Source organism: Juglans microcarpa x Juglans regia, chromosome 5S (assembly GCF_004785595.1).
Source record: "Juglans microcarpa x Juglans regia isolate MS1-56 chromosome 5S, Jm3101_v1.0, whole genome shotgun sequence".
Classification (NCBI taxonomy): domain Eukaryota; kingdom Viridiplantae; phylum Streptophyta; class Magnoliopsida; order Fagales; family Juglandaceae; genus Juglans; species Juglans microcarpa x Juglans regia.
In genome coordinates, this window is record NC_054603.1 from 6,611,761 (window position 1) to 6,638,714 (window position 26,954).

The following is a 26,954-nucleotide window of genomic DNA, read 5'->3' on the forward strand; positions in this document are numbered from 1 at the left end:
TATCATTTGCTGTCCAAACATATTCGAAAATTCTTCTTATGACATTGAAAGTGTTTTGTAAATGTTTTGTGAGATGCTTTTAGGGGGAGGAAATCTTAAAAAAAAAAAAAAAAGAAAAAAAAAACTTTGAAATAAAAATTAAAAGATTAAAATGTATCATGTCAGCGCATGGCAAGGGATCATGGTATTGGCGATGTTCCAAGTAAGCCATATTCCCATTTCTCAAATCTTCCAATCTGCATTTGCTCATTAGAACAGAAAAAGTTCTCATACATCAATTACAGAAGCCGGCCCCATTTATTTATGCTCGAGAACATATATCATTAGTCACCAAGCATTCGAAGGGTTTGAATACTGCTTGAGATGGAACACTTGTTGGAATCTGAAACAAATAACAAATTGTCTTTGAGTTTCTATTCCTTAAACAAAAGTCATATGCAACTATAGGTTGAGGTTGAGGTTGAGGTTGAGGTTGTGGTATTAGCGAGGGTGTAGTTCAGTAATGGATGCTTCGTTAACAGACCATGGCATTAAATTGCTTGTTGATTGATCAGGCTTCAGATCCTTTGTTGACATGTCTGTTTTGCGAATGAAAAATGCAGGCTGTTGAGGTGCTGCCAGTGTAACAGAGTAGCTGTTTAGTGTGAGAACTATGAATCCCATGGTTGGTCTCTCTGCTGGATCTTCCTGAACACATAATAACCCAATATGGATGCATCTCATGACTTCATCTCTCGAATAAGAATCTCCCAAAACTGGATCCAACAAATCCAACGCTGTACCATCCCTCCAATGCATCCAAGCCTGCATTAATATCTCAATTAGTTCTTCTCTGCACCTAAAAAAGACTAGTTCAATCCTATATATATATAGATGGATAGTTCATACTCACATAGCTCAAGAGGTCCTCAGCACCATCTGATTCATAGAAAGTACTGTTCTTCTTGCCACTAATAATCTCTAGAATTAAGACACCAAAACTATAGACATCCGATTTCACAGAAAATTCTCCACGCATTGCGTACTCCGGAGACATGTAGCCACTGCAAGCCGAAACCACAATGTCAAAGACAATGGGGAATCTTTTTAAGTTTATTCAAATAATTGTAAATGCAACAGTTCAGTCCATATCCTACTGTTTTCAAAGATGATATGATATAAATGGCATTTATGATCAGGGTAATCAAAACACACATTTTGTTACCTGTGTTTGTTTGATTTCAGAAATTTATATGGTAAGAAAAACAATGAATTCACTTGTTAGTTCTAATCATGGGAAACAAAAGAAAAACATTCAGAACTTACTAAGTTCCCACAATTCTATTTGTGTTTCCCTGAGTTTGATCAACACCAAAGATCCTTGCCATGCCAAAATCTGAAATTTTTGGATTCATATCGGCATCTAGCAATATATTGCTGGCTTTGAGATCACGATGTATAATTCTAAGTCGAGAATCTTGGTGAAGATATTGAGTTCCTCGAGCAATCCCGGCTATTATCTTGTAACGCGTTGACCAATTCAGTTGTCCATGTTTTGTAGGGTCTACAAAAGTTAATCAGAATAATTACTCATGTTAGGAACCAAAGACTAGATAAAAAATGAATACAGATTAGAAATTACTATTATTTAAGCACGATGGGAAAGGATTATTGGACATATATTCAGTTGGACAGACCATATAGAAAATTGTCGAGGCTTTTGTTGGGCACAAATTCATAGACGAGTATCTTTTCTTGTCCTTCCAAGCAAAATCCCAATAGCCTTGTTAAATTTCTGTGTTGAAGCTTAGCTACCAATACAACCTCATTCTTGAATTGTTCTGCACCTTGTCTAGAGCTCTTTGATAGTCTCTTCACGGCTATTTCTTGACCATTAGGAAGTGTACCCTGAACATGTACTTCAACCAATCCTTAGAACAATTTCCTCAGCAAAACATGCAGAATTCCAATAAAAAATGCCTTTGCACTTCGAATTACAGATTCAAATATAGCTCAGGAAATATTTCCATATCAAATTAAGACCTTTTATAATAATGATAATAAAACGAAAGAGAGGAAGCCCCATCAGCAATTTCATACCTTGTAAACCTCACCAAATCCACCTGCACCAAGCTTGCTATCATCTGAGAACTTTTTTGTGGCAGCTTCGATTGTACTAAAATCAAATTGCAAGGACTCTACAGTTGTAATATCATTTACAGCTACAAATGCAAACGAGAAATGTAAGAAATTCCACTACACAGAGCAGCATATATATGGTGCAGACATAAGAACATAAAAGCTCCTTTTTATTCTTTACCATTTTCTCCTTTTGCACCATTGTATTTCTTTCTTCTCCTAATCAGGCAACAGCAGCCCAAAATGAACAGCACCGCAGTGACAGAAATTGGAACAACAATGGCGACTATAGTTGTTGTTGAGATTTTGCTTTTTCCTGCATAAACATCATGGTTCTTATTTCAGGACATGCTAGAAATCTATTTATGAACTAAGATCACGTAAATATTGTACTAGTACAAGGAACTTCAATTCATGAAAAATACTCGAACACTAATTAATTTGAGGTTCCCGAAAATTAAAAGTCATATATAGACCGGTGTCCAGAATCCAGAAAGAACCTATGATCTTCTACTGTACTGTATATTTGTTTATTTTTATGGTTTATTGTTTATGGACATAATTCTATCACTCCAATGGCATCCCACTTCACCAGGTATTACTAATGAAAATTGGGGTACGTGCTCTTTGGAAGAAACAAAAAAGACAGAACAATAAAGAATTAAAAGCAGCCAAATTGGTTGTCCACTTCACCTTTTGATCCAGTTGTGGAGCCTGGAGGTGGAGGTAGAGATGGAGCAGGCGTGGGGGCCGTAGCTGTACCTCTATAAAAAGGATACAATTCGTACCTAAAATTACAACTTGGAAAAATTACTCTTCCCCCTTGCTTTCCGTCACAACATCTGGGTAGAAGATTGATCGCTGCCAGAAGACAACTATTGCAGTCGGTGCTCGACAAGTCCGGTGTGCACTGTACAAGGCTGTACAGATTTTGAAACCCGGACATTTTCACTTCCTTGGTCCCATATTTTTTTACACCGATTGGAAAGTTCGAGGCCTGCCTTGCCAATTCGATCAACGTCGTATTCAACAGCCTGTTAAACCCGTCCGGATCCGAGATGTTCTGTTCGTTATACAGCATAAATCCGGGCCTGATGGCCACGGTGGAGATGATAGACTGATTGGAGTAGCGAATCATGCACTCGTCGTACCAAATAACGGCCACCCTTTCCCGGGAACACTTACTGGCGATGTCTCTGGTCGCCGTGGCCACGCATGTCCGGCACATATCGGCGGTGACATCACCACGGCAGAGAAAGAGGCCGTAGACGGGGTCGGAGGTGTTTTGCCCAGAGGTGGCGTTGTAGAACTCGAGGTAGCGGGTGGCGTTGGAAGAGAGGGAAGAGAAGAGGGAATTGAGACTGGAATTGTAGAAGCTATTTTGAGGGAAAGTTGTGTTTTTACAGAAGTGGGAGAGGTAAACTGGGTCGGCTGCATGAGTGGTCAGGCAGAGGAAGCTGACCATGGAAAGGAACAAGATGGGAAGAGAGAGAGAATTCATTTTGATGAACTCTCTTCGTCTCTACGACCATGCAAGATTATTCAGTAAAGTAATTTATGCTGTTTCAGCGAGATACGAGAAGCTTGAGCAGTCAGGACGAGGTAATTCCAACCTTAGCGATGATTTATTATGGTAGCTGAGATCGACAAACGGACAAAGAAAGAAGGTGATGGGAGTGGGAGACAGGCTAGCTAGGTTCTTCACCTGCTTCTGTCATTGTAGATTTCCGTGCCATGTGAACCCATATCCATGACAAATATAGGGAAAGGGTCTGCTAGAGGCAAGTCAAACAAGCAGATCAAAGTCATCAAACAACTTCTTGATGTTTCTCTGTCGCAGTCCGACCGCTGCAGGAAAAAAAAAACTTTGAAAAAAACAAGCAGATCAGGTTTTCTCACGGGAATAGGATCGGAGGAACACCATTGCATTACATCAGCCGTGGTCGTAAGAGTCGCCTTTGGTGATGGAAATTCTGCAATTGATGATATTTAAATTTTTAAGGTTTGTAAGTAGGCACCCTTACCACGCTATACTACCGGTCTACTACTACTGTATCACTTTCCTTTCTAATTTTTTTTCGTCTGCAGGTCATCATAAGCCCAATTCATCCTGCTCAGATCACACTCTGACCGAGGCTCAGAGAAAAGTGTCAGCTTCTGAAAAAAAACTATGAAATTCCTTTATGTCATCATACAAAGAAGAATGGTAGCCCACGAATTTACTTTCTCATTTTCACCGTTATTCTATTTAATTTAAATTTTTAATTTATTTATTTTTATTTAATAATTAAAAATTAACTTTTAATGTATTAATATATTTTTATTTGTTAAAAATATTTAAAGATATTTAAAAATATAAAAAAATTAAAATATAAAATTTTATACTCATAGACACACCTAACCGTTAAAGCTGGCGGCATACTAATACTACTCAAATTCAAATCAATCTCATTTTTATTTTTGCTCAAAACACCTGCAGTTTTATCCTCTTTACATCACCTCTGATGGCCGACTAGTAATCTGAACTCTCTTTTCTGCTCCCTCTCTCTTGCGGGGAAAAGAAAGCTAACAAAAAAAATTGACAATTAAATTAAGAGTAATGTTACAAGTAATTATAAAATGTGTAAATATAGTATAATTATTTTAAAAAATAGTAAAATTTATTATTAAAAAATTATTTTTTATGTAGATTTACTGTCTATTTAATTTTTTTAAAAAAAATTATGCGATACTTATAGACTTTACAATACAAATATCATTTATCTTTAATCAAATGTTGAGACAGTAGATAAATATTGTGGCTGCAATATGCGAATAATTAATTATAAAAATAAAATTAGAAAAAAAAAAAAGAGTTTAAGCCATTTATTTATGTCAACTCTTACCGAAAATGTGTAGACAGAAGAAATGATATAACTGACAGCAAATTTTGAAGTGAAGTGAGCGTGTGCAGAGGCGAAAGAAAATAAAAAAATAAACGGGTAGTAGATCGGCGTAGCAAGGCTATCATTTTTCTTGTAAATATTTAATTTTATCTAATTTTATCGTTATAATTTTTTTAAATTTTATATAAAATATTATAAATAATTTAATTGTTTTAAATTTTAAAATAATAATAATATTAAAAAATAATATTTTATTTAATTATTATCTTTCGTCTAAAACATCTCATCTCACAATTCAAACCGTACTTAAAAGAGCTAAATACCTAATAATAATCTATGCCTCGTGTCAGACTCAACAAACCCTGAAAAGTCTAAATAAGCAAATATTAGATTTTGAGATGCTTAGAGAGTGAGATGAAATGAGATGAAATGAGAGTTTTATAAATAAAAATAAGATAATTTGTGAATAATTGTGAGATAATTTGAGTTAGACTACGTCTAGATGTTGAGATGAGTTAAGTTGTGAATAATAGTATGTTGTGAGTCCTATTGAGATGGGTTTAACTTTGTTAAGTTGAGATGAGTTTAACTTTTTATGTTGAAATGTATGAAATAGATTAAAATGAGTTTAATTTTTTATGAGAAGTTGAAAAAGTAACGAGTTCTATTTATGATTGGTTTGATATGAGTTGAGATGAAATAAGTTTGACTCAACAACCAAATACAACCTTAACATTTTATAGAGTTTTGGCAAATGAGAAAAAAAAATTGGATAAAAAATATTATAAAATTAAAATATTGTTAGAATATAATTTTTTAATATTTTTTATTCGAAAAAACTAAATTGTTTGAAAATTTGAAAAACTTATAATGATGAGTTTGAAAATGTTTATGTTTGAGTGATATTTGAGAATGAAATGAGATAAAATGAAATGAAATAAGATTGGATGAAATAAGATAAGATGAAAGCTACTTCCAAACATCCCTCTTGTACTCATTTGTTTTCACAACCATTCTCATCTCATCTCATCTAATTATTATAAATTTATCAAATTCTCATACAAAATAAAATAAACAATTTAACTTTTTCAAATCTCAAAACAAAAATAATATTAAAATATATGTTCTAACAATATTTTATTCCATTTTCAACTTTTATCTCAACTCATCTCATCTCATCTCATCTGCGAAAACAAACGAAGCCGAATTATGACATGTACAAACTCTAAAGATATAAGTTTTGCACAAGTTTTTGTAAAGATGTAGATTCATCTTGAAAAAGTGTAAAAATAAATTATGAAAAATTCTGGGGAGAAGCCACTGTAGTGGGTGCAGCCGCTGCACACCTTACGTGGCATAAGTCAAATGATGAAAACACCCTATAATATTTATCTCTAAAATTTGAAATTACTGTAGACTGAGAGAGTTGATGAGAGAGAGAAACCGACGATGAGAGAGAGAGCGGAGATGAGAGAGAGAGAGAGTGACGATGAGAGAGATCGAGATGAGTGAGAGAGCTCGAGATGAGAGAGAGAGAGTCGAGGAGAGAGAGACCGAGATGAGTGAGAGAGCTCGAGATGAGAGAGAGAGTGCAGAGATGAGAGAGAGAGAGTCGAGGAGAGAGAGAGCCCGAGATGAGAGAGAGTCAATCTGATGAGAGAGAGTCAAGAAGAGAGAGAGCCCAAGATGAGAGAGAAAGTCGTTCTGATGAGAGAGAGTCGAGGAGAGACAGAGAGGATGAGAGAGATCTGATGAGAGAGAGCACCGAGATGAGAGAGAGAAATGATGAGAGAGACGATGGGAGGGATGAGAGAGACGAGAGAAGTCGTCTAGTAAAAAAAAAAATACATGAACCAAAAACATCCACGTAGTGACACACGGTGGATGCTATATAGCAACTCTCATAAATTATTTCCTTTTAGTGAGACTCATTTTTCTATAAAAACATTTACGTATAACATGTATATTTAAAACTTCTACCTAGCATGTATCCATCTCTAACCCACACTAGTCCAAATAATCCGTATTGTCAGACGGTTCATGATTGATCTAATAATATCATCCTCCTCGATGATGTAGGTACATTGAAGCAAATAGGTTCATTCAAAACACTAGCTAGGACTTATCCCTTGAAACAACTTAATTACAACTCATGTTACGTGTTATACCTAAATTGGACAGTCATCAGGGTTACGCATTCTAACCAACAAGTCTCTGCAATTTCTCTTTCAATTTAATGACCTTGTAGTCCTAGAATCTTTTAGCTAAGCTCCTAGACTTGCATACAACCTCTCAAATGCATCTCAACTCTACTTTCTCCATTATTCTTATTGGATTCCATCCCAATTGCAAGAAGTCAATCAAGATATTTGTTTACAACCTTTTGAGGTTCACAATTGTAATACAAGCCCTTTCCAAGTTTTCTTTTCTCGAAGTAATTCAAAGAATGGATTAATTACACTTTATCTTTCTAAACTTTCACTCAACTCATAATATATATCTGAAACTAATAATTACCTCAAAGTGGACCCTTAAACTTTTAAAACTCACTAATCCCTCCTTCCGTCTACCAGCAGCGTCAAATCTAACAAAAATTTACTACACGTGTTATTCATGTGCATAACATTCACTGTAAAGATGTAATTTCATTTAATTTATTATTATTAACCATATAAAATAATATATGCTATCAATTAATAATAAATCATTAATCATTAAATAATTTATTTATTAATTTATATATGATTAATGAATATCAAATAATTTCATTGTGTACATGGATTATTCATACTTGCTTGCAACTTAAGTATCAAATAATTTTATATATGGTATATGATTTATTATTAATTGATAACATATATTATTTTATATTTTATATAGTTAAATATAATAAATTAGATGAAAATTACATATTTACAGTGAATTTCTGTTAAATTTAATGTTACTGGTAGATGGAAGGGGATTGGTCAGTTTTGAAAGTTTGAAGGTCCACTTTGATGCAATTATTAATTTCAGAGGCACATTGTGAATTGAATGAAAGTTCGAGGGACAAAGTATAATTAACTTAGACTGCGTTTGGATGCTAAGGTGATATCAGATGATCTAGTTAAGTTGATCTAATTAAATTGATCTATGAATAATAGTATTTTGTGAGTCTTATTAGAATATTTTTAAATATAAATAAGTTAATATATATGTTTAAATGTAAGAACTAAGTTAAAAAGATAGTAAATTTTATTAATTATTGTTTTTAAGATGGATTGAAATCATTTTAACAACCAAATATACCGTAAAAGGCATCTACATAGTCATGACAACACCCAATTACATATTTTTGGTTGCCAATTATCGCATTCTCTTTTAAACATTTCAGAAATATATGTGTTGCATTTTTTCCTGCTAAAGCTGCTACCCCTGAGATTATTTCTAATTGTAAATAGAATGTATCAACAAAGCAAAATCCTCTTATCTTTCTCAAAAGAAACCTTCGACCAAACTGCTATACATGTGGGGCCTATATACACATCACCGCGAACACTAGACTAAGCCACCACTTGATGGCTATCTCTTTTGCTGTAGATTTCTCTATCTAGCTACTATCCCTCCTCTCTGTCTTGGATATGGGAAAAACTTCAAATCGGATGTAATGTTAAGCGAAGATTTACACCATCCAATGATATTGTGACACGTATACTTTTTACCAAGAAAAAAAAATAGAATCGACGGTTGATAAGGCTTTCCCATACGCCTCCCCTCTCTCTCTCCCTCTCTCTCTCTCTCTCAAGCCGACTGCGTGAGTGTCCTCCGCATTGCTTCCCTTCTCTTGCTTCTTGGGGTGGCTAATGCTAGAATCCTTGGCCTTTTCACTGGTAGCTCATGGGAGACTGGCCAAACCGCATTGTAAAAATTCTAATTTAAATTTAAATTTAAATTTTAATTTAAATTCATTTCATCTCATTTATAAAAATAAAAAAGATAATTTTTCAAATTCTATAGAAAAACACCCGTGAGAGGGGACGAAAATCACGCATGTCTACTTGGGGAGAAGGAGAGAGGAGGTGTATAGGAGATCCTTACCTGTAGTCGGTTCTACTTTTTCTGTAGTAGAAAACATACGTTTCACAATATCATTGGATGTGTAAATATCAACTCAACACCGCATCCGACCTTAGCTTTTCTCCTTGGATATATATATGATATGGCTCACAGTGCCAGCCAATGACCAAGATCGATCCTCACTATTTATTATTGCAGTTTTAAAATTGCTTTGTGTGGTTCCTTCGTGCTCTCCGCACCAACGCCGTCGTTGTCTTCTTAACGTATCACACTCGTTCCCTCCAGAATCAATTGCTTTGGGCTTTTAACTTTATACTTGAAACTCTTAACTAAGAACAATTTAGGCAATACGATACATATTTTATGATCCCTAATTGTGTATGGGTGAATATATCATCTACGTGTACTTTGTAATGCTTTTATTTGTATAATTAGCTTAATTAATTAAGCATTAATTGCATGTAAAGGAAAGGAAAATATTAAAGAAAAATAACATAATTACAACTTATACACAATTTTGACACAATTATTATTAAAAAAAATATTTTTTAAGTACTTTTGAATTATTGGTTGCCAAAGCTAAAAATATTATTATTATTATTTAATTCGGAGAAGGGGTCTAATCCGAAACCTCCATTTTGAAAATTTAGGTGTTATGACATGTCTTTGGTAAAAATATTTATTTTTTTAATACTAATTATAAATGTTAATATTGTGTATAAATATATAGTTACCACATATATATATATAATTGCTAAAAATTAAGATTTCGTTTGAAAATATAACTCATCTCAACTTATTATTATAATTTTTTTAAATTTCAATATAAAATATAATAAATAATTTAATTTTTTTAAATCTTAAAATAATAATAATAAAAAATAATATTTTATCAACTTAACACACTTTACCATTTAAACGCGCTAATTAAATGAAGGAACATGACTGACTAGCATTTTCTCGGACATCGAAAGGGCACATGATAATTAAAGAAACCAATGAAATTGAATGTACGACCCAATACAATGCTGATATGGTACAAGGAGCTCAATCCGGACGTCTCAAAACTCAAAATGAAATATTCGTCTCTTCCTATTCATGAGTGCTATCTTTTGGGTTGGCCTAACTATCTTTTGGGGACTGGAAAAGCAGCAGCCTTAGCTGCAGCTTGTAATCAGGTCTAAAACAAGCATTTTATTCTCCGACCTCGACAATCAACCAATCAGATCGAACAACACGTGCACTTAGCTAGCTATCATATTTAAATTCTAAGCAGCCAGAGCAATATTTCAGGTCGTCATGTCGGACACTCTACCTCGTTCCTTATCTTCCCACGTACCATTATTATTGTCCTTAATTGTTCAATTAATCAGGGGTAATTATTTTGATCAGTTCTTAGGCCAAAATCAAGTCAACCATTATTATTCTAATTAGATTCAACATAAAACCGCTTTTTAGAAAATAATTATATGTATTAAGAAATATTCTATTCATCATTCTCGTACAACATATCACATATAATTTTTTTATTTTTTAATTTTTAATTTTTAATTTTTTTATTTTATTAAATATGTAGTGTATGAATAATTAATAGAAAAATTTAATTAGCTTAACTTTTTCTGACGATTTTATCCATCATGGATTTGTCCGTAATGTCCCTCATAGATTTTTCCCATTTTGTTTACTGTTTTTTCACAATACATTTTGCCAACAACTCCTCCGCCTCCCTCTCTGAGTGTATATTTAGATGTTGAAATGAATTGAGTTGAATTAAATTGTAATGATAAAATATTGTTAAAATATTATTTTTTAATATTATTATTATTTTAAAATTTAAAAAAATTAAATTATTTATTATATTTTGTATTAAAATTTAAAAAAATTATAATAATAAATTAAAATAAATTAATGTGAGTTTAGTAACCAAACGCACCCCACTTTCCCCCTATTGATGATCAGTCCGCGTGCTGCCAAGGAGCGGCCACCGACAAAAGCTTAACTCAAAGACGACCTCGAGCCAATGTGTAAAAGTTATCATCAACATTAATATAAATCGTCAGCAATTGATAGACATCTTTTATAATTTTTTCGATTTAAATATATGTAGATACATGAATACATGTAAATGAAAAATTCCATCCATTATTCTCAAATTATATACCACATATAATTTATTTATTTTTCTCTTATAAAATATGTAGTGTATGAATGATGAGTAGAAGAAATCAATTAATTTCTAAAGAATAAAACAAAAAAAAATTAAAAACATTTAAAAAAAATAAAAATAATTGTGATATATGGTATGTGAAGATGACCAATAACAAAACTCTACGTAGATATAATGTATTAAAGTTGTATTTTAAGAACATTGTACCGTTCGATGCTTTGCAACGAAATTTTAGTACTCATTTTTGCATTATTAATTTAAGGTTTCATTAAATCTTAAATTTCAGTATCTTTTTGTTGGATTCATAGCTTAAATACATCTAAATATTTGTTAAATCTCATTAATTTTGTTCATGGGGATGCTTTCTAATTGGAATATGATTAAGGTCTGTTGGATAGTAAAAATATTTCATCTCATCTCATTTCATTTTATCTCATATTATCATTAAAATTTTTCCAAATACTCACATAAAATATAATAAACAATTCAACTTTTTCAAATTCTAAAACAATATAATATTAAAAAATAATATTCTAACAATATTTTATTTTACTTTTAAATTTCATATTGAATCATCTCATCTCATCTCATTATTTAAACCTAAAATTTGTCTGCATGTTCATAGGTGTGACAACTTTTATGTGTGCCTGCAAGAAAGAGAAAGAGAAACGATAGCTATTTATGTACCAAAGGGTTTTAGTGCCCACATAATCCTACTTATTCTATTATTTTCAATATAGCATGATTTAGAGAGTTCAAAAATATAATTCTTATGTGGCCTATTTTTTATTTATTTTTTCTATTCTCATCAAATTTTCCAGTATTGTAATTATATAACTAAATAAAACACTAACATAACGTATACCATTGGTTGATAAAGCTGCTGTTACTTAACTTTCTATAGTTTGCTTATCTACCAAACTTGTACGGATCTATCACTTCTCTTAACTTTGTATTAGGTTTACTTTAACTTGTATAAATCTACTATTTGTTTGAACTTTGTATAAATTTAAATTCTCATTTTATTGTTTATTGTGAAATGATAGGTAGTCAAGTAATATCTAATTTGCTATCATATCTATAAATTTATAACACTTATTACATATTATAATTATATTTATTAATAATAATTCTCATATTTTTACAATAAGACGCACGTGCATTGCACGTTGTGCATTTACTAGTGTGTCTGTATGTATATACACACACATATATATATATATATATTCAACTGCAATAATGTTGAGGGAACAAGTCATGTACATAGATTTGGTTGTGAATCTTTATTTTTTTATCTTTTATTTTTTTTTTTAATAATTTGTAATGTAGAACTGTTGAATAGAAATTTTCTATTGTCTTCCCTGTTACGCAACTTCTGGGTGGTTGATGTCACCGACAGAAATACAAATTAACATTATCCTACCTCCGAACCCATATGTCTTCTATGTTTATGTAATTACTTACTGGGTTGTTGACACCAGCAAGCATCATTCAAGGCAAATTCGGAAGACAGCGCCGTCACTAGTCAAAAAAAGTTTTATTGATTGGACAACCGGTTTTATTAATATCAAAAAATCGAACAGGCCGGAACGGCCCATTGAGATAGCCCAAAACTAGATGATGGGATTTGAAGTCCACGATGGCTGTCTCGAGCGTTAATACGCGTCTGTATATATACATCCATAGTAATAAATAAAAAATAAATACAGAAAATATAAATATAAATAGAAATGAAGATAGACTTTTCTCTATCTTTTGCTCATTTTTCCCGATCTTATCCTTTTCTCTTCTCCCTTTTAGCTCCTGATGATGATTAGGGCTTTAGTAGGTTTTGGGCTGGGCCTAGTGTTTGTATTCCCCCAACAGGTTTAGACATTTAAGAGTCAAGAATATAATAATGATTAAATTTACTTTTTATCTATCGGTTTAAATTTTTGATTTTATAAAAATGATTGATTTTGCATAACTTAGATCGCAAGGATTTTCAGTGAAACCAGTACTTCTCATTTCAGTATTCAATATTAATTGGTGCTGCAGGCACTAACGTTTGTTCGTACGAGAAGAAATTAAGGAAGAACATTACTCAAAAGGAATTATTCTTTTCTTCCGGGTTGCATTCTTGCTTTAAATTCCTGCTTTCTCTTGCGCGTAATCAGCTAGCCTTGATCACTCATATATACTTGGCACATGAAAGAAACTATATGCATGTGGAACTTCTACCTTTTCTGTCATGCATACATCATATATATGGCCCTGAAGGAATAGGAGAATCTGTACGTAGTAGAGATCAGTGGGGACCCCTATGAAACATCGATCTTAGATATAATGGATTTGTAATACTTCATATTGACGGATTGAGTATAGAAAATGGTACTGAATTAATGAATCTGTAATTCTTCAAATAATATATATAGTTTGGACCTAATAATTGGATTGTTATGGACATAAGATGCTATTTATGTAACAAGGTACTAAGACTCTAGTGGCAAATTTAAACATGCATGCATGCATGGCTGCTCTCTGACTTTCTGCTTACACAAATGTCAAATCAGCTTGAACAAAATAGACGATGACACGTAGATCAAGAAAAACAAAAAGGAAGAAGAAGCGAGCTTGAGTCCTACAATACCAACAAAATTAAAAAAAACCTTAATTTCAATGACGTTTGGTCATGATCTTGGACGTGTGGTGTAGCTTTATATTCTTCTCTCCTATCATCTTCCCATTTGAATCAACCGACACATAAGCTTCCTTGTATATCCGGTACTGATGCTTTACCTTGATTAATCCGACTATCTTATACTTGACATCATTCTCCATGAAAACCTTAAACTCTTTTGTCCCATTGGTAATATTATTCCCTTTCCATAATTGTTGGTCAGCATTCACAACCACTTCATACGGTGTGGTCTCTTTGTATCCTTGATAGAAACCAGGCAGAGAGCTGGAGCCTATGAGATGATCAGCATCAGTACTACTACTAGTACTGTAGTACAAGGTTATGCAGATGTCACTGTAGTAGATGCTCATCTTTTCGTTGGGGTTGAAGAAATCGAGATTCAAGAAAAATGGGGTATTATGGCTGTGATTTGATGTAGAATTCCTAGCATCGAAGGCTGGAATGTAGGCGTTGGTGATGAGGTAAATGGGACTCTTTGGAGTTACACTTACCCATATTACCACTGAGAAAAATCCCAGAATGATTAAAACTTGAAAAAACAAGCAGCATAGAGAAGATTCAGATTCAGAGTAATCATCGAGCAGAATGGTTCGAGATTCATCAGAGTTGTGTTCTTCGAGATCAGCCATACTGCAGGGGAAATACGCTACTCCGAAGAAAACTGATCGTTGAACATTTGGGATGTAATTTTACTCCACATGATAACTAACATTATACATATGAAGAGCAAAACGATTTGTACTACTGTTTTCTTGTTCACTAATCAAAGACCTTTCCATGAGACAAGTCACAAAACCTCATTGGTTACGCTTTTCCATCATTTTTGAAATAAAAAATGTGATCTTTTTGGGGAAAGCTAAACCTTTTAAGTCACCATGTACAGTCCATCGTGTCCACAGACTGGCACAAAATTCCGTCTCTAGCTGTACTTGTGTTACTTCACCATTAAGAACGTACAGAACAATATGTAGTGGTAAAGATTTCTTAGCCCCGAAGTCCTTTAGAATAACTTTTTCATGGATCTTAATTATATGCCACAAAGAACACGGTTGTAGACCTCAAAAGCACATGAAAGAAGGATTCAAAAGATCACTAGTACTTGTTTTCTCTCACCTTCACTTTAGGAAAATGATCTTACGTACTTTACCCGTCCTTGTAATTATTTTCCATTTTCTATTATGGTCACCAAAATATCAAAATTATCATACTTCAAACGTCCTGAAATTACCTAAATTATAATTTACTCCATCGTTAAGATCCAGTCATTTAAAATTGACGTAAATAATGTAACAAAATTTTAAGGGGATCAATTATAAAAGGGGCGGGTGATAGTTTGAACTTTGAAGAGAACAGTAACAACTTTAGTACCATAGTCATGATCATGTGTTCTCTCATCTTGTTAGCGTTTTCCATAGAAATGTTTTCACCATCTAATTTTAATTAATCAAGGCAACGTATAATAGCTCCATTGAGCTATTTGGTTTTGGTCTTGCATTCTGGATTTTAGTCTTTATGTTTATTTGTAACTCTCAAGTGTTTAGTTGTAATCAATTTTTTTTTTCTTGTTAAAAGTAAGGGTTATCCAAAAGATTAGAGTAGCGTCCTCCTTTTAAAAAAATAAAATATTCTATAATTAATTAATCAGGTCGTTTTGTTTTGCTTGCCATTTTAAATATTCTAAGATCACATCAATGTATTGTTCTTTAAATAGAAGGGAGACATGAGATGAATAAAGTGATCATACAAACTTTAGAAATGAAATAAATATGATAAATCGTAAGCCGGGCAAGAGAGAGAGAGAGAGAGGAAACAATGCCCGATCGATGCCTCTGATCAAGTGAAGTAGACGGGGCATCTCTTGTCTATATAAGTTGGCAAGAGAATGCCGTCGGTGCCCAACGAAACATCACAGTTGGCGTGGGCCTGATGGCGTTTGCTTTGCCACGTGGAGATCTTAAATCGGATGTTCGACGTTATTTCTAGACGCAACGGCACCATCCCAGCCGCACGTATTTCTTTCTTCAACTCCGTCCAACGCTGATCGTTCACAGTCAATGCCGACCCACTCAGCTCGTCTACCACCACCGTCGTGTTCTTCGGCTTCTGGTAAAACGGAAACAGCAACTGCTTCCACGCGAATTTTTGATCCTTGTAGTAAACTGTCCCGTTCATGGAATCATAGTAGATCCCGATGCTCAGGTTCGGGTTCCGGATCGTCACGTTGAAAGATACCCGGGCATTAGTTGCTTCGGGAACCGAAAACTCGTGGATATGGAACCTCGGTCGGTGCGGGCGCAGGCTTAGCCAGAGTACGAATGTGATCAGGCCTAAAAACAGTAGAAATGCCAAGAAAATGGCGCAGACCAACTTGGAGACACGGGTGGTGAGGCTATCCCGGACCCGGTGGACGATTTCACGGGCGGTGTGGTGGCGCTTTATGGGTCGGGAGTCGCGGTTGGATTGGACGGGTAGCTGGCCAGAATTATGCATTCTCTTTTGCAGGGGACAGAAATCGAAGAGTTATTCCTATGGAAATGTCGATGAACAAAGGTGGTATCGAAAGGCCGGGGTTCATGTTTATGTAGGAAATTAAAGTGACGGAAAAGAGATAGAAAGGGTTTACGTGGGAGAGCTCAGGTTCTTTTGCATGGTGAAAGGAAGGAATAATAGGGTGGTCCTTGTTCTACCAATGGGTAACGTATGTATGCAACTTGCTCGATCCCCCCTACATTAATTTCATTAGCACGTAAGAGAATTATATTATATGAATAATCTAGTCACAAAGTGATTATATTAGAATAATTTCATATATAATCTTATAAATTAATATGATTTGATGTGATTTATCAGATTATAAAGTTATTTTTATTGTAAAACAGATCCAACGAATCACATGAAATTACATTAATTTGTAAGATTATTTTGTATAATTCTTTTGTCACCGTAGCACTTCTCATTATACTATATTATACCTTTCCTATGTACCGGCATGTTTTGCTTTGCATTAATATACACTTTTTTATACATTTTTAAAAATTTTAATTATATGAAAATTCTATTTGCAAGTCGGTGTAGATTATAACACACTTAACAACGCGTCAATTACCTTGAATAATTTGATTTAAAAGAGAAGTTTTAAAATCTAAATTTTACAAATCAAATAGTACTATATATGTAATCATATGGTCGGTATACTCTATACACCAATTTGTAAATAAAATAACTCTACATTAAATTACTTATTGTTTGAAGTTGGATTAAAGTATAATATATCAATATTAGACATAGGTTTGGGTAAAGTCATGGTAGAATTAATTTTATTTTAAAAGTAATGATATACATACAACATATTGTACAGTATATTGTACAATAATATTATAAAATGAGGATATTTTTATAAAATAATATTACTTTTATAAGATGTTTTACAAAAATATCTTTTATTTCAAATATAGTTGTGTAAATTGTTATAAAAAATGTCGTGTAAATCATTTTTCAAAAATAATGTAGGTGACGGCCGGTGTTTAATTAGATTAGTCATCATGAGGATCATAAAATGAAACGTAAAAGGAGAGAAACTTCTGTACAAGTTACGAAAAAAATATAGTTGGAGCAATAATTATTAAGATATAATTTAAATAATTTAACTTTAGTTTTTTTTAGATTTAAAATCTTGAGTTATGCAACAGTACCCTGCATTTATGCATATGGATACTTTCGCAGAGTTTTTGGGATTTTACTTAATAATATAATAAAAATAATAAAATCAATCCTTTTTCATTAATTTAAAATTTTGAGACAAGTGATTTATAAATATGGATAATTTTGCAGAGTTTTTGGAATTTTACTTAAAATATAATACAAGTAATAAAATCTATCAATTTTCATTAGTTTAAACTTTTGGGATAATTGATCTATACATATGGATAATTTCACAGAGTTTTTTGGATTTTACTTAATTATATAATATAAATAATAAAATCTATCAATTTTCATTAGTTTAAACTTTGAGAAAAAAATATTTGCAACCGTAAAATACATAAACATCACGTAATTGTTTTGAAAAAAATAAATAAAACATGAAATTCATATAAAAAAAATTAATCTTTTAATAATAAACTTTATTTTTTTTTTAAATTAATTACGTAGTATTTACACAGTTCACTGTTATATATAGAATTACTCTTTCATATATGCTTTGATATACGGTTAATCAGCGCTTGTTTTAAAAGGTAAACCGGTAGAAATGGATAAACTTAATTATTTATATTATTAAACACAGAGCACATGATGATCTATTTTTCTTTTCTTGGCAAATGGAGCAGGGGTCTTGATCTTCGAGGTTATTTTCCATCAAGCTGCATCATCCATGCATCAAATTCAACCTGAGCTTGGTTCGACGGAGAATCGTGCACCTTTCTTACATATACTCTGTCTTCTTTGCTTTATTGGGACACACCATGTTAAGGTTTGGTGTGCCTCTGTTTATTCGGTTGTGTTTTTCTTGTGTTCTGCTTTCTACTGGTTGTATCTATGTTCGCCAAAATACTAAAAATGTATGTTTATCTTGGGAGTAGTTGGCATGAACCTGCAAGAAATGTATGTTTATCTATCTGGTGAGTGGGAATCCCCCTTGCTTAATCGTGCAAATTTGCTCAAAAATTTGTGCAGTTTGATTCGAAGAGTTCTCTGCTTCAAAGAGTACGTTTCTATTGTGTACAATCCAAACATCAGTTGGTTTTCACCTGCTTTTTTCAATGTCTCGTACGTTGATGAATCATAGTCCAGAACCATATAAAATTGTTAAATAGTGCACCGATCGATCCTTCTGTCTAAACGATGTTCAAGTTAGGATAGACTAGGCAAAACTGAAACTGGCACAGAAATTAATTATTTTCTTCCCAGGCATTCATTGTATGAATAAAAAGCAAACTTTTGACTGAAACTACCGTACAAGACTGCAAAACAAATCAAACCAGAATTTATTCTGCAAATTAGGTACAAAATCACAACCATGAAGAAGAATGATGAATCTTCTTGCGTCTCTGCTTGTAGGTATCGATCCTTGTCTCTTAATATATAATTTACTTGTTTACTTTGCTGCATTGTTTCCTGATTTCACCAGCCTTGCCTGTGAGAACTCCAATCCTACCCATTTTGAAGCTTCCTGGGTTCATTTCCACGAGTGTGGTATTATCACCTGGCTTGCATTTGTTCTTCAATCTTTTTATATAATTAGGATCCAAGTTGGGGTCAGTATCACCCTTTCCCGTGAAGTTGTAGAGACGGTAGTTGAAGGAGTAACAGTGAGACGTCCCAACAGTGTGTGCACCTGAATTAATATCAAAAGAATTCATTAAATCACTATTACTTTTTTTTTTTTTTTGGTCTAAAAAAATCATTTTAATTAAGTGTTGCATGCATATCCATGGTGTTATGGTACCTGAAAGAACTACAAGGTCTTTTATGCTTAGCCCCCTTTCTTGAAAACTTCTTATCAATTGGGTAATGTTGGCAGTTGGTGGTACTAGATTCTCATGGGCCTCTATTTCGCTTGAAACCCTTCCATCTTTTCGTCCAGTTTCGACTTCCCAAGATGGTCCCTTGATCTGAGATGATGCAAAAATTTCATGTAATTGATCTTAAATCAAAAGCAACACTAATTGCAGGCAGATCAAGTTTAATCATTACCGTTGCAGTCGCATCTCTAGCTACTAAAGCCAAGATGTCAGCACATGAAACCACACCAGGACATGCCTTTTCCAGTGCAGACTTGACTCTATCGATAATTTGAAATCCCCGAAGGTTTAGATTAGAAGCAAAATCTTTTTCTGCTTGATTTGTTGAAGAGCTCAACAATACTGACCCATCACAACCCTGTAGGTACGTACAAGCAGCCAATTTATGTGTTGAAACAATCTAAAAGCTAGGCATGAAAACGATCGAGAAAGTAAAGATAATTCTTCAAATTAAGCAATCTGAAATAATTGAAGCATCCTTCAGTAGTATTAATCATGCATGCACGTACCCTAACGAAACAATCGTGGAAATGCATTCTTATCAAAGGCGCAGCAAGTGTAGGTGCTTTTGATAAGGTTTCGACCATAACCTTCTTAACAATGGCCTCGGCTTCTGGGCATGATTTTTCATAAAACCCTAATTTCAGACGTTCCTGCCCATAAACGGGGTTAAGAACTACAAACATGATCAACTGGAGGAATAAAACTAAGAAAAGCTTTCGGGTGGCCATCGCGTAAAGATCGAAAAGCTAGAAAACTTAATTTGATCATGTAATTAGTATCGGATGTTGTTCAACATATAACATATGTGCGCTTTTATACTAAACCCAAAGCCACTGAGATTTTGTAGAAAGAAAGGCTGTAATGATCACATGATGATGGCGTCTTGCTAGCTGTTTGCTTTGTTTTTTTGGTACAAGTTGTGACTGCGTAATTAATGGATTAAGTAATTGTCTGACTATTCAAATGTCTTGCATGCACAAAAGTCCCGACTAATTAACGTGCATAAACTTCTGAAAATGAGTTGCTCACAAATACGCGTTGAGTTATTCAAGGAAATCTCCTTAGTCCGATCATAGCCTTAAAGAGTGTAAATTAATACGAGGTTTTGAATTATAGAACATCTGATTTTGTACATGCATGAGTTCCGTCCCAAGACTACTGATCTACCAGCCCTTGGAGTTGATAAATCATTCTTATATATGTCAAAACAACAATTCCCATATATATATCGTAAGAATGATTTAATATCACATGCATCGATCTAAACAACTAATTATTATATATAATCCTACAAGTACGTACGTACGATGACTTTTTTTCTCTTCTTATATTAATAATTGAACCTTCTTGATCTCATGATATATCGCACTAGTTGATCAAGATCACTAGGCCGCCCGCCACCGTTCAAATCGAACCTTTTTAATTATGCTACAATCAAACCCTGCCTGCAGGTAGCTCCACAAGACAGACTTGATGTCCCCTGCATGTACGCTGTAGCTGGCCAATGCAACCCAAGGTTAATCTTCAGTGACTGGTACTGATCGTGTTGAACCATTCAACTCGTACCAACACATGCTAATTAGTTGCATGCTTTGTAAACCACACGCTACTAAGTTCCTGATGATCTATCCAGCATGTCGACAAAGATGTAGGTTTTGGGCTTTTCTAATTATGGTGTTGACGTAATGTTTTCACGCGCAAGTATTATTATTCCCTTCAACGCCCACTTCTTGGCCATGTCGATCGAGGCCATATACAGAACGTGCAGACTAGGTCATGTGACATAGCTACATGTAATATGGGCCCGATATATACCTTCCTGCAGCTATCTAGCACACATGCTTTGTAAAATCATAGTCAAACTTCAGTCGAGAATCTTTCAACTGAGATATTATATATAGCAATCTGCCTTGGTACGTAGGGGTTAGATATTATATAATATAAGACAATGTTAGGCTTACTACTAAATGCGGCTATCAAAAAAACTCATATTTCAATTGAGGATAAATATGAGTTTTTTTTTTTCTATTATTTTTCTTTTAAGAATTTTTTAAATATACTTAGCCATTACAAAAAAAATAAAAATATATGAGTTGACACATTTAATAGACATATTTGATAGTCATAGTATTATCATTTTCCATATATATATATATATATACACACGTGTGTGTAGCTCTCTCAAATTAAAACTACAACAGAAGTAGTTTTTTGCGATGAAAATTTTTGTCTCAAAAATTTTGATTTCATCCTAAAATATTTATTAGGACAAAAAAAAATTGTCACAAGCTCATTCCAATAACAGTTAAGATATTTTAGGACAAAATTATCAATTTTATCCAAAAAATATGATCTTTTGGGACGAATTTGAGCAAAACTGTTTGATTGCATTCAAATGGAATATTTTTTTTGGGATGATTGAGTTTCGTTCCAGAATCACGCTCAAACGGTAAAAACTTGACGTTCAAAGGCCAAATATGTTCAATAGAATTCGATCAAAGGCTTCCTACATTATGATGGATATATTGCCCTTTGGGATCTGATCACACGATTTCTGCTACATGCTGGGGTCTTGCCAGATGTTGCTGAGCGTGTCCAGGAGCTGATTAGGTCGATCAACTCCTCCACCCTATCATGAAACACGAGATACTTGAGACTTCGTCTTCGTGCTCCTAGTCCAAAGCCTGTCAATACCAATGTTTTGAATACCGTACCGGATGCCGTACCGGTCAAGGCATTGGAATGAAATATTTCGATACCGGTACCGTTTCGTGTACCGTTTCGAGATAGTCGATATATGAATAAATTATATATATAAATATATGTATATAAATTATATTTCAAAATAATAGTCTATATATGAATAAATTATATATAAATTCATATATTTATAAATAGCCTAGTCTGAATTGGGGGTAAAAAAATGAGCTTGTAGTGTGAAAAAATGAAAAAAAAAAAAAATTAAGACCTAAATATCGGCCGGTACACAGGCCGATACAGGCCGAAATATTGACCGGTATGAAATATATATATAGTACCTGTACCGGCCTAGTGGCCGGTACAGCAAATACCGGCCGGTACGGTACGGTATTAATAGCAGTGGTCGATACGCACCTGACAGATTGTGGAGTATCGGTCGATGAGACATCTATGCAGGCTGAGGCATTACGCACTGCTACTCATGATGAGATTACAGATATAGTACGTGCAGAGACCTGTGCACAAACATCAGAGGTGATTGATGCGATGAGTATGGAGATCCATATGTAGTGCCATCTCTGACTTACGTACAAAGATTAATACTAACATCTCTAACTTATGTACAGAGATTGATGTCATATGTATAACTCAGGTTACGATTAATACTCAGCTAACACATCTAGAGATACGCCTAGCTGCAGTTGAGGATGTCGTTAGAGAGTTGAGTCAGTAGAGACAAGACCATCTCTATATCTTTTATTTGTATTTTTTTTTTTTTTTGTATAGACAATATTTTATGTTTTGTAAAATTAATTTAATTATGAATGATTTTTTTTTCTAAATTAATTATTGATTTCTATTATATATATATTCTTTAGTTGATTTTTTTAAAATTAATGTCACATTTCGAATGGAAAATATACTTTTCAAACGTTTATCCATTCCCACTAGATATATTTCTGTAATAAATTACCGTTCAAACTTTATATTTTAAGTTTGAACATTAACTAACCTATTAGTTTGAATGGTACATTAATATATATGTTTGAACGATAGCTCTATTTCCCTTTAAATTTAGATACTTAATCTACCAATTTATCTTTCGATCATATATATAATATATGTTCAAACATTGATTAATGTTGATGTTTGAACAACACGTTGTTAATTGTACATTGTTTGAATGGGTAAGTCAATATCTCACTAAATTTTGCCACTTAACGCACTAGATTTTCATTAGACATATATAATATCCGTTCGAATGTTTATTTTATTTTGTTAGAATATTTTTTTTTTATGTTCGAACGGTTATTTTATTAGGGACGGTAAATACCATTCAAACAATATTTTTATTTTATTAAGGACCGTTATTTTATTTTTTATCCCTCCATATGCCGTTTAAACAGTAAATACCTTCCGTCATTTTTCTAGAATGAAATTTAAATTTGATCCCTATATCTCATTTTTTGAGATGATTAAGAATGGTTACAAAAACAAATTTTTGTTGTAATGTTTATAATTCACGTACAAGTTATCATGTCTTGTTTCCACCATGAAAACGACTAGCTTGCAATTATCATCAGTACGGATCAAGTGAGAGCTCGTAAACCAAAGTCTTGGTACGTAGTCTTCTCATTTTGGCCCCTATAGTCTTCGCGCGCCTATCGTTTCAAATATTAGCTTTTATTATTATTGTTCATATATAATTGCGTCTTGATTATGCAACTTGGACAGCTTCCCATCATGCAACAAAAAACAACAGCATCTGGATATAGATCACCAATCTCTCTCTCTCTCTCTCTCTCTCTCTCTCTCTCTCCATGCATGTGTGTACGTATGACGTAGTACGTACCGTGGAAGGAGTTAAAATCATGAATGAATAAATCAGGACATGTCAAATGCTGATTGGTTACGATAGTCACCCCAAAAATTAGAAACTTTGTGGTAGGACAATATTTTTTGATCAGATAGTCGGCCTAGTGCCCCCACATCCCTTTTTCTTCAAAAAAAGAAAGATATTATATGTAACTAATTTCACATGTAGGTCAGGAAATGATTAAACAGAGAATTTGGACGATCTGGATTCTGGAATTGACCAACACAACCAATTCGATCGGTACATATAGACATGATGCATGTTACTGTGTGTGGACAGCCATTGTGTTCTTGTTTCTTAAATGTTTTCTTTGCGGATCAATTACAAAAACAGTTAATTAATTGGGCTGACGACGAAGTTGAAGCTTTCCTTCACAAATCATATAATAATTATGGGCTTTCGAAAGGTTCTGGAGGATACGAAATTGAACTTTCACTTCTCTTTTCATTTTTCAGATAAATAAAATGAAAATTTATATCTATTTTATTACAATAAGTGATTATATAACTGTAAATAATAACTTTTTATTTTTTTTCCTGTTAAATTTTCTTATTTTTTCGTTAAGTTCATTAACTTTTGTTTTACCAAAAGACTCTTAAAACTCTTGACCATTTGACGTGTAGCTCCCAGCCTTTAGAATTTAATGAATGATCTTATTTTACCAAAAAGTCCTTAAGACTCTTGACCATTTGACGTGTAGCTCCCAGCTTTTAAAATTTAATGAAGGATCTTATTTTACCTGAAAGTCCTTAAGACCCTTGACTATTTGACGTGTAGCTCTTTTGTAGAATTTAATAAATGATCATGTTTTCCCAAAAGGCTCTTAATAGCCCCACGACACATGAATTTACATCTGTTTTTCATGTCTTTTTTGTTCTGATATTGTACTCATTTTGCTTTCTTTTTATTTCAGTTTTTTTAAATAAAAAAATTAATAATATTTTATTATTATATAGAGAATAAATAGATAATTTAATATGGATGCAAACTAATGTTCATATTTTGCTGAAGTTTTGATTTTTTCTTTTAATCTTGATTTTTTGTCTCTTTTTAACTTTATATTTTATTTTTCCAAACAAATAAGCTACTGACTTTTTTATTTTTTTATTTAAATTATTATGTCAAGTACATCTCAGAACTAACGCACCTGAAACCGTTATATATATATATATATATATATATATATATATATATATATATATATATATAAACGATTGCATGCATCAGCAAATTAGGCCAAAGGTGAGGGTGTAAACTATTGGCCGAGCAGGTCAGGATTTTAATGAACGAGACTCTCTCCTCGATCTTATCCGTTTTGATTCTAACAGAACCACCCGAATGTTCAAGTAATTATAAAGTGATTATAGCGAGCCATATATGAAGGGGAATTAAACAAGTGTTATTCTATTTTTAAATTGGTGTATAAAACATATCATTCACATCATTTAAATAATTGTATAATTTAATTTATAAGTTTCAAATTTTAAAATTTATTTTTTAAATCAAATTGTCATATAAGTACTTTATTAGATATACTCTATACATTGACTTAAAAATAAAAAATTTCATCAACATAAACCAGGAAAAATGGGGGAGTAACAACCTTAAAAAATAATAATTATAAATCAAAACTACCTTATATTAATTCTAAGAAATTGATGATATAGTGTTCTCATAGATTTGTTACCTGGATAACATGAGTATTGCATCCTTAATTATTTTTTATAGTGATTATGTCTCTCTCTTATATATAGTATTTGTAATACCATCTTAAAAACTTCGCTAAATATAATTTTGAATATCCAAATATATATTGAATGGATCCAGCTCACTACCTTCACAAAACTCAATAAAATCTCCCTCAAATTACACGTTCCTACACCACACATTATACATAATTTTTTTAATTTTTTTCCTTATAAAATTTATAGTGTATGGATGATAATATGTATAATTATTTTAGTTTAGTAAGAATAGATAAAAAATAAATAAAAAAACAGATCAAATGCATGTGGTATGTATGTAATGTAGAGACCATGAATACAATGGCTCTTCATACTATTCATGAAAACTCTTGCCATCAGACAGTACGTACCTAATCAAAAGAGTCAAATTATAAGAAGAGAATAGTTTAAATGCCTGATCAATATTTTTAAATTAAAGTGTTTTCAGGGAAAAAAAAGGCCACATAACTTATTAATAAGAAATAAAATACCCTTTATAAAAAAATCAAATAATAAAAAACACACCACAATAACATGAGTCTGGTGACTCACAGTACCATTGTTGCAGGTTTTTTTTTTTTTTTTTCATATTTCGCTTCTTTAAACTTTTTAATATGAAAGATTATGTCGTACGTGTTTTTGAAAAGTTGTAGGAATAATTTTGATTTTTTAAGGAAAAATGGTACATTTTAATTTTTTGATATTTTGGAAGTGAGTTGATAGTTTAGTGTGAGAAGTAATGGTAAATAACGTGATAATTTGAGGTTCTTCATATCTCTCTCTCTATTTTTCTTGGAGGTTCTCACTCTCGAAGTGAGATTGTTCTTTCAGCCTTTTGAGATTTGTTACAATTGATATTAAAGAGATATCGATCTTTATACTATAAAAAAAAATTATAAAGACAGAAGAAATTCTTGCATCAATCACACCAAAGCCACAAGATATTCCAACAAGAGAGATGCTAGGGGCTAGGCGATGTAATTAAACACCATATTTACACCCTCCAATAGAAGTCTGACACTTAATTTTCTAGGAAGTGTAAAATAGACTTGCTTGTAGGTAATCTCGCATACCTCCCACTTCCCCGGTCGCTCACTCTCTCTCCCCCTCTCCTCAGGTCAAAGCTCTTAAGCCAAAGCTAGACAAATAATTCCATGAGTAGAATACAGTTAGGTTTGAAGACTTTGATGCCAAGCAAGACAACAATTTTCATGATATATTCAAAG

The 26,954-nt window shown here is 32.9% G+C and overlaps 4 protein-coding genes across 4 annotated transcripts; all 4 read right to left on the minus strand.

Moving 5' to 3' along the window:
- Nucleotides 1-278: 278 nt before the first annotated feature.
- LOC121268191 (cysteine-rich receptor-like protein kinase 25) lies at nt 279-4,179 on the minus strand. The gene is made up of 8 exons (XM_041172335.1): nt 2,812-4,179; nt 2,300-2,434; nt 2,080-2,201; nt 1,677-1,887; nt 1,306-1,543; nt 893-1,043; nt 464-804; nt 279-417 (listed from the first exon to the last, which is right to left on the minus strand). The coding sequence occupies exons 1-7, from the start codon at nt 3,617-3,619 to the stop codon at nt 481-483; spliced, it is 1,989 nt and encodes a 662-aa protein (XP_041028269.1). The 5' UTR covers nt 3,620-4,179; the 3' UTR covers nt 279-417; nt 464-480.
- A 9,702-nt stretch (nt 4,180-13,881) lies between these two features.
- On the minus strand, nt 13,882-14,535 carry LOC121267033 (NDR1/HIN1-like protein 6). Its single transcript, XM_041170915.1, has one exon. The coding sequence runs from the start codon at nt 14,533-14,535 to the stop codon at nt 13,882-13,884; it is 654 nt and encodes a 217-aa protein (XP_041026849.1).
- A 1,056-nt stretch (nt 14,536-15,591) lies between these two features.
- LOC121268194 (NDR1/HIN1-like protein 2) lies at nt 15,592-16,651 on the minus strand. The gene has a single exon (XM_041172337.1). It carries the CDS (start codon nt 16,394-16,396, stop codon nt 15,740-15,742), a length of 657 nt encoding a protein of 218 aa, XP_041028271.1. The 5' UTR covers nt 16,397-16,651; the 3' UTR covers nt 15,592-15,739.
- Nucleotides 16,652-18,788: 2,137 nt separating this feature from the next.
- On the minus strand, nt 18,789-20,247 carry LOC121268192 (peroxidase 27-like). Its single transcript, XM_041172336.1, has 4 exons — nt 19,935-20,247; nt 19,598-19,783; nt 19,350-19,515; nt 18,789-19,238 (listed from the first exon to the last, which is right to left on the minus strand). Exons 1-4 carry the CDS (start codon nt 20,154-20,156, stop codon nt 18,991-18,993), a joined length of 822 nt encoding a protein of 273 aa, XP_041028270.1. The 5' UTR covers nt 20,157-20,247; the 3' UTR covers nt 18,789-18,990.
- Nucleotides 20,248-26,954: the final 6,707 nt, after the last annotated feature.

Bases quoted from the DNA above. Each gene is read 5' to 3' on its own strand.
- LOC121268191 (XM_041172335.1), bottom strand. From the start codon at position 3,619: ATGAATTCTCTCTCTCTTCCCATCTTGTTCCTTTCCATGGTCAGCTTC. The intron at 2,435-2,811 runs GTGAAGTGGACA...ATGTTTATGCAG, and splicing joins CTCCACAACTGGATCAAAAG to GAAAAAGCAAAATCTCAACA. The intron at 805-892 runs GTGAGTATGAAC...ATATTAATGCAG, and splicing joins CTGAGGACCTCTTGAGCTAT to GCTTGGATGCATTGGAGGGA.
- LOC121268194 (XM_041172337.1), bottom strand. From the start codon at position 16,396: ATGCATAATTCTGGCCAGCTACCCGTCCAATCCAACCGCGACTCCCGA.
- LOC121267033 (XM_041170915.1), bottom strand. From the start codon at position 14,535: ATGGCTGATCTCGAAGAACACAACTCTGATGAATCTCGAACCATTCTG.
- LOC121268192 (XM_041172336.1), bottom strand. From the start codon at position 20,156: ATGGCCACCCGAAAGCTTTTCTTAGTTTTATTCCTCCAGTTGATCATG. The intron at 19,516-19,597 runs GTAATGATTAAA...GCATCATCTCAG, and splicing joins CTAGAGATGCGACTGCAACG to ATCAAGGGACCATCTTGGGA. The intron at 19,239-19,349 runs GTACCATAACAC...ATATTAATTCAG, and splicing joins AGACCTTGTAGTTCTTTCAG to GTGCACACACTGTTGGGACG.